The 14158-nt window shown below is 49.3% G+C and overlaps 1 protein-coding gene across 9 annotated transcripts in view; it reads right to left on the reverse strand.

The window, feature by feature from the left end:
* The window catches only part of spag17 (sperm associated antigen 17), a 73254-nt gene that overhangs the window by 23597 nt on the left and 35499 nt on the right, over positions 1–14158 (reverse strand). For all 9 annotated transcript variants that reach the window (XM_072700834.1, XM_072700836.1, XM_072700835.1 and 6 more), the window contains one exon: positions 11119–11336. In XM_072700834.1, coding sequence (XP_072556935.1) covers positions 11119–11336 — 218 coding nt within the window. The remainder of the gene's footprint in view (positions 1–11118; positions 11337–14158) is intronic.

Genomic DNA, 14158 nt, shown 5'->3' on the forward strand with positions numbered 1-14158 from the left:
CCACTTATCTCGACCTCAGCTAACTCGCCAACCCTATTAAGTCGACGTTTTTGAAGTGGAACCGCCAAATTCCCTTATTGCAATAGCATTTCTCATCGGTTATGTCGATTCTTTTATGTCGCCGAACCCTAATATCTCGAGCACGAAAGAGGGCCAAAATCGCCACTTAACATCGGTTATCTCGATCCCCGTAACTAATCGCCGGCTTTTTAAAATGTATCACAAGTGCTAAACAGCGCATATTCAAATCGCATTCGCATGGTAATTCGCTGAACAACGCAGGTGAAACGCGATCTAGGTAAATCCCCATCAAAACCAAAGCCAAGCATATCTGCATGCGGCAATGACAACGAAGATGAAGAAGATGCGGACGAAGATTTGGAACCAATTCCCTCTGCCGGTGAGGTGATAGAAATGCTACAAAAAATTTGACAGTATGGTTCTTTTGTAGGGGATGGACTGTTTTAGACAGCATAAATAATATCGAAGCATTTGTTTTCAAGCAGACTGTTAAAGGCAAAAAGCAACTAAGCATTTTAGACTTTGTAAAGAAACCATATTAACTGCGTGTACGATACATTTCAGAGCTGTCAGAGCGAAATGACTTGTGAATGTAATTTTGACACTGCAGATTTGCTTTTTGTAACAACGAATTACACCCCGCAGGTTTTTTTGTGATTTTGTGAGCGATCTTTGTGTTTGCAGTGTTGGATAATATAATTAAAGGTTTGTATCGAGAATTTTTCGTATCGAGAGTTTCGTTGCCAGGTACTTGTGACATGTGCAATGACAATAAAGTGGAATTCTATTCTATTCTATTCTAAACTGAATCTTTGGGTTCCTTTAAATCAGAGCTAGATAAGATTTTAACAACTCTGAGCTATTAGTTAAGTTCTCCCCAAGTGAGCTCGATGGGCTGAATGGCCTCCTCTCGTTTGTATAGTTCTTATGTTCTTAACACTGATGCTCTCACTGCTTGCGGTGTAAACATATTTTAACTTGAAACTTCCATCCATCCATCCATTAACTTCCGCTTATCCGAGGTTGGGTTGCGGGGGCAGCAGTCTCAGCAAGGAAACCCAGACTTCCTGCTCCCCGGCCACTTCCTCCAGCTCCTCTGGGGGAATCCCGAGGCGTTCCCAGGCCAGCCGAGAGACATAGTCCCTCCAGCATGTCCTGGGTCTTACCCGGGGCCTCCTCCCAGTGGGACATGCCCGGAACACCTCACCAGGGAGGCGTCCAGGAGGCATCTTAAGCAGATGCCCGAGCCACCTCATCTGGCTCCTCTCAATGCGGAGGAGCTGCAGCTCTACTCTGAGTCCCTCCCGAATGACCGAGTTCCTCACCCTATCTCTAAGGGACAGCCCAGCCACCCTGCGGAGAAAATTCATTTTGGCCACTTGCACTTGCGATCTCGTTCTTTCGGTCACTACCCACGGCTCGTGACCATAGGTGAGGGTAGGAACGTAGATCGACTGGTAAATCGAGAGCTTTGCCTTTTGGCTCAGCTCCTTCTTCATCATGACATACCGATGCAGCACCTGCATCACTGATGACGCCGCACCGATCTGCCTGTCGATCTCCCACTCCATCCTTCCCTCACTTGTGAACAAGACCCCGGGATACTTAAACTCCTCCACTTGGGGAAGGACCCCCTCCCCAACCCGGAGAGAGCACTCCACCCTTTTCCGTCTGCGGACCATGGTCTCGGATTTGGAGGTGCTGATTTTCATTCCAGCTGCTTCACACTCGGCTGCAAACTGTTCCAGTGAGAGCCGAAGGTCACAGTCTGATGAGGCCAACAGAAAACCGGACACCCTCAACACCCTGGCTGCGCCTAGAAATTCTGTCCATAAAGGTTATGAACAGAATCGGTGATAAAGAGCAGGCCTGGCGGAGTCCAACCCAGGAACAAATCAGACTTACTGCCGGCAATGCGGACCAAGCTCTGACATCGGTTGTACAGGGACCGAACAGCCCTTATAAGGCAGTCCGGCACCCCGTACTCCCGGAGCACTCCCTACAGGACTACCCGAGGGACGCGGTCGAATGCCTTCTCCAAGTCCACAAAGCACATGTAGACTGGTTGGGCAAACTCCCACGCACCCTCCAGGACCCTGACGAGAGTAAAGAGCTGGTCCACTGTTCCATGGCCAGGGCGAAAACCACACTGCTCCTCCTGAATCCGAGGTTCGACTATCCTACGGACCCTCCTCTCCAGCACCCCCGAATAGACCTTACCAGGGAGGCTGAGGAGTGTGACCACCCTATAGTTGGAACACACCCTCCGGTCCCCCTTCTTGAAAATGGGAACCATCACCATGGTCTGCCAATCCAGAGGCACCGCTCCCGATGTCCACGCGATGCCGCAGATGCGTGTCAACCAAGACAGCCCTTCAACATCCAGAGTCTTGAGGAACTCCAGGCGGATCTCATCCACCCCCGGGGCCCGGCCACCGAGGAGCTTTTTAACCACCTCAGCGACTTCTGCCCCAGAGATTGGCGAGTCCACCCCCAAGTCCCCAGACTCTGCTTCCTCATTGGAAGGCATGTCGGATAAGCATGTTGTTGGTGCATAAGCGCAAACAACAGTCAGGACCCGTCCCCCCACTCGAAGGCGAAGGGAGGCTACCCTCTCGTCCACCACGGTAAACTCCAATGTACAAGCACCCAGCCAGGGGGCAATAAATATGCCCGCCCCAGCTCGGCGCCTCTCCCCGTGAGCAACTCCAGAGTGGAAGAGGGTCCAACCCCATTCGAGGAGACTGGTTCTAGAGCCCAAGCCGTGCATCGAGGTGAGCCCGACTACATCTAGTCAGATCCTCACAGCCTCGTGCAGCTCAGGCTCCTTCCCCATCAGAGAGGTGACATTCCATGTCCCTAGAGCTAGCTTCTGCAGCCGAGGATCAGACCATCAAGGTCCCCGCCTTCAGCCACTCCCCAACTCACACTGCACCCGACCCCTATGGCCCCTCCTACAGGTGGTGAGCCCATTGGAAGGGGGACCCACGTGCTTTGTTTGGGCTGTGCCTGACCAGGCCCCATGGGTGCAGGCCTGGCCACCAGGCGTTCGCCATCGAGCCCCACCCCCAGGACTGGCTCCAGGGGGTGGCCCCGGTGACCCACGTCTGGGCAAGGGAAATCGTGGATCCAATATTTTGTTCATCATTAAGGGTCTTGTGAGCCGCACTTCGTCTGGTTCCTCACCCAGGACCTGTTTGCCTTGGGTGACCCTACCAGGGGCATAAAGCCCCAGGCAACTTAGCTCCTGGGATATGATAAGGTGTCGGTTCCAGGAGAGGACTTATAATTGCATTATCATGAATGTGTCATCAGCCGAACAGCTGATCGAAACAGGAATTTATATGGTGAAAGAGACATCACATGACAGGGCCAAATTAAAATGTTTTTATATTCTATGTACTGCTGACCTCCTGACAGTAGAATAAGTCTCTGCAAACCTATATTAAGGATGGAAGTAAGTAAAATTTATTTATAAAGCGCTTTTCACAGACAAAAGATCACAAAAAACTTTACAGCACTAAAACATTTAAAAGCACCATCAAGATAAAACAAAAAAGTAAAAACAACAACAACAACAACAACAACAACATAGTACTAAAAACAACAGAATACAAGTAAAAGACTACTCAACTCATTTTATTTGCCCGCTTAAACAACAAAGTCTTTCGTTGCTTTTTAAACGAGTCAACTGATTCAGCTGAACGCAACGCTAGTGGGAGACTAGTCCAAAGCCTTGGTGCAACAGACTGAAAGGCACAATCCCCATGTGTCTTTAGTTGGGTACATGGTACAACTGAGACCCTGTAGTCCAGATTCTTACTTGGCTCTCAGCGGAGGCGGACGCACTTCTCTCCCTCTCCCTCCCCTTATCTTCCCTGCTTTGCTTCTCTCGTCTCGTCTAGTCTACTGTCATACTGTCTATACTCGAGAGACCCTCTCAGCCCTGCTCTTCAAAACTAAGGAAATTATGGATTTGATCAACTGGTCTCTCAATGCAATTGACACCATCTTCTCGCAGAGGAGCGCAGGTTCGGGGGAACCTGACTGTCCTGCAGGAACGTACGCAGCTGGCTACATGATGGACGGATGGGAGAAGTGGAGGGTCGTGTGTCTGGCAGCTCTTTCCGTGGAGGACATCGAAGATATCTACCTATTCGGAACCTTGATAACGGATCTTATGCTGATTGGATTAGGCATCGCCCTGGTTTATCGGAAATTGAAGAAAACGGTGACAGCCGCTCAAAGCCCCACTAGGCTAGCCAAATTGATTGATGGTCTTGGCAGAGCTGTTGGTGCTCAGACTATGGCTATAGATCGCAAACTGGATAACATCACAGTGTCAAATGACCGCAGATTTGATTACATCACAGTGACTATGGACCGCAGATTGGATAACATCACGGAGGAGCTCAAGGCTTTGCACAGGATTTTAGACGGCGGAGACCAGCGTGGACATTAGAGGAGCTGTGAAATTACAGCTTCTCGCACAAAAACCCAAACAACCCTATTCTATCTTCTTCTGGCTCCCCCCTAATCAGCAAGGGCCTTGGCCAAGGCCGCTGCTGTATTCAACAACTCCCCCAGAAGACCAAGGCGGTGAGACTCTCTTGCATTCCTTTACCCAAACCACAAAGGACACCCTCCCCCAAACCAACGCCTTCGCCGCTTCATACCCCCAGAGTGGACAGGCGGGTCTGTTGCCTGGCGCTGACTTCGTTGACTGGCGCCGGTCAGGATGGCTGTTGTCTATGCTGGACTACCTCCAACTCCCCATTCCCCACCCCTGTTGCAAGTCACGAGTCTGTTCTTAGGTGTGGTGACCATGTGCTTATGTTGCTGAGGTGTTTTTTTCTGTTCCTACATTATACTCCCTATTGGAGTACAGTATGGGGGCTGTTTTTTTTTTATTCGCCTCGCGTTTCCTAATGTAATTCTGTTTCTCTGTTTTTCTATATCCCCTGTCTACCTGACCTGTCTAACCCCTGTAATGTCTGTATACATGTGTATGGTCGTGTAGATCGGGACAAATTTCATTTCACTGCATGTTGTACCTGTACATCTGTGCATGTGACAAATAAAGTAACCTTGAACTTGAAATAAAGTAACCTTGAACCTAAGTGCCAAACAAGCTGAGTGCAAGAGGCCAGTAATATACACTCACCTAAAGGATTATTAGGAACACCATACTAATACGGTGTTTGACCCCCTTTCGCCTTCAGAACTGCCTTAATTCTACGTGGCATTGATTCAACAAGGTGCTGAAAGCATTCTTTAGAAATGTTGGCCCATATTGATAGGATAGCATCTTGCAGTTGATGGAGATTTGTGGGATGCACATCCAGGGCACGAAGCTCCCGTTCCACCACATCCCAAAGATGCTCTATTGGGTTGAGATCTGGTGACTGTGGGGGCCATTTTAGTACAGTGAACTCATTGTCATGTTCAAGAAACCAATTTGAAATGATTCGAGCTTTGTGAAATGGTGCATTATCCTGCTGGAAGTAGCCATCAGAGGATGGGTACATGGTGGTCATAAAGGGATGGACATGGTCAGAAACAATGCTCAGGTAGGCCGTGGCATTTAAACGATGCCCAATTGGCACTAAGGGGCCTAAAGTGTGCCAAGAAAACATCCCCCACACCATTATACCACCACCACCAGCCTGCACAGTGGTAACAAGGCATGATGGATCCATGTTCTCATTCTGTTTACGCCAAATTCTGACTCTACCATTTGAATGTCTCAACAGAAATCTAGACTCATCAGACCAGGCAACATTTTTCCAGTCTTCAACTGTCCAATTTTCGTCAGCTCGTGCAAATTGTAGCCTCTTTTTCCTATTTGTAGTGGAGATGAGTGGTACCCGGTGGGGTCTTCTGCTGTTGTAGCCCATCCGCCTCAAGGTTGTGCGTGTTGTGGCTTCACAAATGCTTTGCTGCATACCTCGGTTGTAACGAGTGGTTATTTCAGTCAAAGTTGCTCTTCTATCAGCTTGAATCAGTCGGCCCATTCTCCTCTGACCTCTAGCATCAACAAGGCATTTTCGCCCACAGGACTGCCGCATACTGGATGTTTTTCCCTTTGCACACCATTCTTTGTAAACCCTAGAAATGGTTGTGCGTGAAAATCCCAGTAACTGAGCAGATTGTGAAATACTCAGACCGGCCCGTCTGGCACCAACAACCATGCCACGCTCAAAATTGCTTAAATCACCTTTCTTTCCCATTCTGACATTCAGTTTGGAGTTCAGGAGATTGTCTTGACCAGGACCACACCCCTAAATGCATTGAAGCAACTGCCATGTGATTGGTTGATTAGATAATTGCATTAATGAGAAATTGAACAGGTGTTCCTAATAATCGTTTAGGTGAGTGTATTTGGGCGCTATTCCATGTAGAGCTCTGTAGGGGAGTACCAAAATTTTTAAATTAATTCCATACTCAACCAGAAGCCAATGAAGTGGGTACAAAATGGAGGTAATATGTGCTCTCTGGCCAGATTGAGTTAAAAGCCTAGTAGTTGCATTTTGAACTAACTATAGGCAAGAAAGGAAAGATTTTCTTAGACGTGTACTGTCACGCCCAGCTCGTCCGATCCTCGTGTGTGCCACGCCCACCTCGTTACCTCGTGTTAATTCCCAATTGTCATCACCTGTTTCCTGTTCCTCTTGGCTTGTCTTGCGTATTTAGTCTGTGTCACAGTCAGTATTCCCCAGTTCTGTCATTGTATTGTTGCAATGTTTGATGTTCGTCGCAAGTCTGCCCTTAATAAAACCCCTCTACCTGTCGGTCCGGCTCAGCTCGCCTGCTCTGCAAACGTGACAGAATGACAGAACTCCCAAACGATGCACCACAGCAGGAGGAAGACCTATGGCTCATCCTGCTGCACAAAGTAGCGTACTGGCGAGAACAGCCAGAGGTCCGAGAGGACCCCGGCTTATTCGCCTTGGCGGAGCAAAGCTGGACCCTCCTACAGGAGGTAACCTCACGCACAGAAGCGCACGCAATGGCTCTTGCACGCACAGAAGCGCACGCAATGGCTCTTGCAACAGCTTGTCCGCGAATCGAAGGAGAAGCGGCAGTCACCGATCTCCTTCTCAGAGGCAACCCCGCCTCCACCTACCTGTCCCGGCCGGCGAAAGAAGAAGAAGCGCAGGGGAAAAGGAGGGGAAGAAGCCCCGACGATCTTCGTGGGGGCTTGCTCTCTTTGCCCCGCTGTCATCCCTGCCAATGGGCACGGGGACTTCCTGCTCATCCGGGAAGTCACTCCCGCTACCAACCCCGCCGATGAGCAGCTGCCGCCTTTGGAGGCGTATAACTTACGGGCAGCACGCCTGGGCCAAGGATGGATACTCGCGGTAAGGGACGCTATTCCCCAGGTCTCCAAGGGCCTTAAAGGGGCAACGCCTGTTCGCCTGGCATTAACCCTAATGCCTATCCCTGAGGTGCCTGACCTCCCACCTGCTGCTGTCGCCACACTGCCCGCGGCACCGCCTGCTGCTGCTGCCACCGCACTGCCCGCGGCACCGCCTGCTGCTGCTGCCACCGCACTGCCCGCGGCACCTCCTGCTGCTGCTGCTGCCGCCGCTCTGCCTGCGGCACCGTCCAAAGTGCCCGCTGAGGCGCCCCCTACTGGCTGCATGCCCAGGGTGCCCGCTGAGGCGCCCCCTGCTGGCCGCACGCCCGAGGTGCCCACTGAGGCCGCCGCTCTTCCCGCGGCCCGGCCTGCTGCCGCCGCTCTGCCCGGGGCCCTGCCTGACCCGCCTGTCCAGCCCGGCTCGCCCGTCCTGCCTGTCCAGCCCGTCTCTCCGGCTGCACCGCCTGCCGCCACGCCCACGGCTCCGGCTGCACCGGCTGCTACCTCACTGGAGGCCCTGACTCCAGTCCCCCCAGCCTGGGTCCCAGTCCCTGAGGAGGTTCCAGATAGTCTGACTACCGCTCCTTCCTCCTTGGAGGAGGAGGAGCTCGAGCGGGACCCCTCGGGGACTTCCCTCATGACTCCTATGCCCTTGCCCCGGCGAGGTCGATCCCAGCAAGAGCTCCGCCTGTCAGTGTCCTGAAAGGGGAGAGGACACAGGCACGGGGCCAGGGTCCCACCCGCCCTGCCCCCTGGCTCGCCCGTGCGTCCCCTGGCTGTGGCTCGGTGGCTGCCTGCGGGTCCTGCGCCTCCGGCTTGGCTGTCGCCTCCGGGTCCCCCTCCGGTGCCTCGTCGCCCGCCTGCGGTCCCTCCGACGGCACACCGTCGCCCGCCTCCGGGTCCCCCTGCTACGGCTTAGTGTCGGACGGCGCCTTCCCCAGCTCCGCTGTCGCCTGCCGCAGCTTCCCCCTCCTGCTTTCCTGCGCCAGTGTCCCCTCCTGCTCCCTCCTTGTCTTACACCACGTTAACATCTTTCAGAGATCCTATTTTAATACTGCACGTTTGAGGTAGTAATGGGAATCAGACAGGTGTGTGTGTATTTAATTAAAGCAACGCTTGAAATTCAGCTCCCAAGAATTTAATTAGTTTATGGTCTGAAATACCAGAGAGAGCCACAAGCATGAACATTTTACAAACCAGAGGAACCAATAAGGTCCAGTGTATGACCCTTGGTATGGGTTGGAAAATTAACATGCTGTATAAAATTGAAACAGTCCACGAGCAGACGGACAGTCAGTTTCCATATGAATATTGAAGTCACCAAGTAACATAATTGCAGAAGATACGCCACAAACAAGAATAAGTAGTTCATTGAGGTCAGAAAAAAAATTAGGATGGAGCTTGGGTGGTCTATCAATTAGTATAATATACAGCGAAGTATGGCCAGTGATTTTAAAAACCAAATATTCAAATGATGAGATATTTTGTAAGTCAACAACACTTGCTTTAATGCCGTCATGATGGACCACCGCCAAACCACCACACCTTCCCATTGAACGGGGCTTAGACAGAATGCTATAGCCAGGAGGTGTAAGCAGGTTCAGCTCTAAATAGTCGTTCAGAGTTTGCCAAGTTTCAACGAGCAGTAGTATGTCCAGATTTTTCGCGGTAGAGAGGTTGCTTTACCCGTCAAGGACCAACAGTTTAAGAGTGCACATTGAAGATTTAAATCAGCATCTTTGCTTTGGTTATTCCACTCCATAGCGAATGACTCCTGCCAAAGACCTGAGACCCACAGCTGTCACGTGGATCATCTAGGTTGCATTAATGATGAGCACAAGAAATAGCTTGGCCAAGCTCTGCCTGGGAAAGATGCCTATTCGGCTGTCATGCAAATACAATTAATGCACGCTTGTATCAGTCTTGGCATGACCTGTTGCTAGGTACAGCTTATTGGTGCAGCTCTAAATTGTCTTGAGGTGCAGTGTCAGGTGCCATCTTCTACTCCACTACTGGTGAATTATGGTACTGCACCCCCTAACATCCACCCTCTTATCACCGTTCAACAATTGTCCGGTTCAGTTGTCCAGGTCCACTGCTACATTCATGCATATCACACATTGTGCAGAGGAGGGCAAGTACTGGAGGGGGCACTAAAACAGCCTAATGATGGTCATCATAATTATCATAAATATGAATTCATTAAATTTAAAGTTGGAGCAAGAAGCACAATTAAACCATTAAGCAAGAGACAGTCGATGACGCAGTTGATGCAATTGTGATGTGCATAGATTATATACAAACACTATGCTGTGTTATATAAGGGACTTGAGCAGCCATGGATTTTGGCATCTGTGACACGTCCTAAAACTGACCCCTGCAGATATGGAAGACATATACAATTATGTGAAAAAGTTTTACGCGTCAGGACATAAAAAAATCATCTGGTCCTTAGCAGTTTTTAAAATGAGGTAAACACAACAACATATGACATATTATACCATGTCATTATTTTTTTAACAAAAACTAAGCCAAAATGCAAGAAGCAGTGTGTGAAAAATTCCATAGGAATTAAGAGGGTAAGTAGCAGCCAGGTGCTGCTGATCAAATGCACTTGATCATCAGCAAGTGTGACCACATCTACTGTATAAAAGCATAAGTTTTGGCAGTTGGCTGACCTGGAGCATCTAGGTGTGTTACCACAATGCCAAAGATGAAAGACATCAGCAATGATCTTAGAGAAGCAATTATGGGAAGTGTTATGATATGGGCTTGCTTTGCAGCCACAGGGCCTGGGAACCTTATAGTCATTTAGTTGACCCTGAACTCCAGTACCAAAGTACTGCAGAGTGAAATGTGAGACTATCAGCTAATGCTTGGCCAAAACTGGGTCATGCAACAGGACAAAGATGCCAAGCACACCAGTTAATTTATATCAGAATGGCTGAAAATGAAAAGAATCAAGGTGTGCAATAACCCAGTCAAAGTCCAGACCTTAACCTGATTAAAATGTTGTGGCAGGACCTTAAGAGAGCTGCGCATAAACAAATGCCTGCAAATTTCAATGAACAGAAGCAATATTGTAAAGAACAATGGGCCAGAATTCTTCCACAGCAATGTGAGAGACTGATAGAGTCATAGAGAAAATGATTACTTCAAATTTATTGCTGCTGAAGGTGGTTCTACAAGCTATTGAATTGTACTTAGTTTTTCCACCTGTGGCTTCTCCATTTTAGGTTAGATTAAAAACATTTTAGAACCTGGTAAAGACCAGATGATTTTTATTATGTCCTGATATGTAAAACCATAAAACTAAAATAGGGTGTACTTTCTTTTTCACATGACTGTATATTAGTCTTATGGCAGAAAATGGCCATCAGTGGTCCTGCTTGAATGAATCCAAAGCCCCAAATGAATGAATTAATTAAGTGTTTAAGTTAGTTAAGTTTCATTTTGGGCACAATTTGAAAATACTTGATGGATTGGAAAGAACCATAATGCTTGAAAAAGACAAACTAGCAACAAGATTGATTAATTCAATAGTCACAACAATGATCTTGCCTAGTATACTGTATATATACCATATGACAGGTGGCAATGTAATGAGATAACTAATGTCTTTCACTTTACCTGTCAGTGGTTTTAATGTTAAGACTGGCCATAACAGAACAAACATCGAGTCCACCATGTAAGTATAAGTAACAGTTTGATGGGTTGACGAGAGGTGGGATACTCACTGCCCCGCTGGCTGGGTCCATGGCTTTGCATGCCAGCACTGATTGAGCATCCAACGGCTGGGCATTCACAGTAGCCACACGGAACCCACATGGTGTGGTGGTGACCCAGGTTCCTCCCTGCTGCCGCACAGTTTGCTCATCACCCCTCCTGCCATTCTGGCCCACATCTGCCAGCACAATGGAATCTGGTCCTGTACTGTGCCTCGAATGCAACTTGCCTGTAGAAATAACCAATCACAGGTCAGTTCCACAGGGGAGCTGGGCCACTAGCGAAAGAAGAAGTTGGGTGAGCAGGAGGGAGAGAGGGTAGAGTGACACAGGGAGATATTAGGCAGAGTGAGATAGGTAGGGTGAGACAGGAAGGAACAGGGCAAACTTTTGACTTTTAAAATCTCTTTATTAACACAAATGCACGATTAAGCCTTATTTAAAAATAAAAAATAAAAATAAAATTAAATAAAACAAAATTTCCGCACACAGGTCCACAATATATACCATGCACGTCACACTTTCAACACTAGGCTTTGATCATCGCCGAGTTCACACAACACTCTGCATTGCCCACACTGTGGAGAACTGCAGGGTATGGGTCAGCACAGAGTACGTATACTTCACCCTGAGCCGCATCGCTACCAGCCCTACCAGTATAAACTTAGCATCCGTCGGCCTCTCAGGTTACTTTTTCGAGATAGCCAAATTGCAAGTTTGGCCTGACCCACCAGAAAATTCTATATGCACAAATTGGCTTTCTTGCGTGCCTTATATTTTGAACCATAAATAAAAAGGATGTCGGAGAAATCGGCCCCGAACCCACCAAACCATGCCGTCAGCTGCACAAACATGGTCCTAAGCCATTTGTACCTCAAAAAAGATGCACCACAGTTTCATCTTGTCCACAAATAGGGCAGTCTGCTACCACAGATGGATCGATATGCACAACATGTTGGTTCGTAGCCAGAGCCCCATGCACCACCCTCCACTGCAGGTCAGCTGTACGCTTCTCTATAGGCGGTTTGTACTGGGTCTTCCAGCAACCCATGGGGGAAGTGCCCAGTGCCAAAGTGCCCAACCACCTAGAAGCTGCCATCCATGTCAGGGAGCCATTGTTGAGAACTTTTACACTCAGTTCATAAAGTGCCTTCTTAGAGGCCCCCACAAAGTCTCTCAGATGCAGCACTCTGAAGGAGAGTAATTGACCATCATTTTCCTGATGTCCTGCCAAAACATGCAAGGTCGGGAAAAGCTGTCTCAGATCCCCCACTCCGTCCTCCACAGTCCTCCAAAACCCTCCAGGCAGAGCCAAGGAAATTTTATTAAGGATTAACTGAATGATACGGGGGGCGGCATGGTGGTGCGGTGGTTAGCACTGTTGCCTCGCACCTCTGGGACCTGGGTTCGAGTCTCCGCCTGGGTCGCATGTGCGTGGAGTTTGCATGTTCTCCCCGTGTCGTCGTGGGGTTTCCTCCGGGTACTCCGGTTTCCCCCCACAGTCCAAAGATATGCTGAGGCTAATTGGCGTTGCTAAATTGCCCTTAGGTGTGCATGTGTGGGTGGCTGGTGTGTGAGTGTGCCCTGCGATGGGCTGGCCCCCCATTCAGGGTTGTTCCCTGCCTCGTGCCCGTTGCTTCCGGGATAGGCTCCGGACCCCCCGCGACCCAGTAGGATAAGCGGGTTGGACAATGGATGGATGGATGGATGAATGATACGGCTTGACCGGAGCCCTATCTCAGTGCACAAGACTAAAGCAGACTTCCAGGTCCCACCCTCTCTCAAATGTCCAAGCTTTGTAATACCCACCAGGGGGTAGTAAAACAAGGGCTCCTACCTCATGCTGATACACAGCAGAGAGTCAGGCCTATCGATTCTCAACACGGAAGACCGCACTTTTGGAACAGACAGATAAAACTTAGTGGTCGCTGATATGTCCACATTTTTCAGGTCTGTCATACCTTAAATCCTCCAATCGCTGCATCAACATGCATGCTGTGTCGGCCCACAATAACCCTTTGCCATACAACAACCTCTGAGCTGTCTTCAGTCTGAAAGCAGCGATACGGCCAGCAATGTCAACAAATCCATCCCCCACTGGTAGATAAGGCATCGAGGCACGGGTCCAATGTTGACCGGACCGAAAAAAAACGACCCTGTCGGACAGCTGAGGCAGGATCCACGACCAATGAGAACCTGGCACACACGTCTTCCAGCAGCCCCTCCCAATTCTTACTGACGTAGTCTTCCGATCTGAAATGCACACCAAGATATTTCATACCCGTCCGAACCCACTGTAAGGCACCTGGCAACATTGGCGGTACCCGTCCCTGCCACAAACCATTCACAAAACACGTACACTTATTCCAATTAACACGTGCCGAAAATGCCTTCTTGTACAGCTCCAAACCGCGAGTAAGCGCCTGAACATCCTCTTCCCCCCGCACGAACACTGAAACATCATCAGCATAAGCGGACAAAATGATATGCCCTAGGCCTGGCAGCCCCTGCATCTCAGCCCTCAGCCAACACAGCAAGGGCTTGATGGCTAAACAGTATAATTGACCTAACAATGGGCAGCCCTGCCGTATACCCCTCCACACTTTTATGGGGCAGCTCAGCCCCGACCCCAGCTTAAGCATCATAGATGCATCAGCATACAAGAGCCTTATCCATGACAGGAAAGTTGGCCCTATACCAAAGGCTGCAAGAATGGAAAAAATTTACCCATGACTTACCCTATCAAAAGCTTTTTCCTGATCAATGGAAATAACCCAAAGTCAAGTGAATCTAGGCTACACAGAGCCATCACATCATGCATCAAAAAAAGATTGTCCATTATGGTGTGCCCAGGAACACAATAGGCCTGACCAGGATGCACCAAGTCCCCCATGCAGCATGCCAACCTATTAGAAAGGCAGTTTGACAGGATTTTATAGTCAGTGCATATCAAGGACAAGGGCCTCCAGTTCGACAACAATCCCAAATCCCCCTTCTTTGGGAGGAGAGTCAGCACAGCTCTCGTGCAGCTAGTCGGCAGCTTTCCAGCCCT

The sequence above is a fragment of the Paramormyrops kingsleyae genome, chromosome 16 (genome assembly GCF_048594095.1).
Source record: "Paramormyrops kingsleyae isolate MSU_618 chromosome 16, PKINGS_0.4, whole genome shotgun sequence".
NCBI lineage: Eukaryota > Metazoa > Chordata > Actinopteri > Osteoglossiformes > Mormyridae > Paramormyrops > Paramormyrops kingsleyae.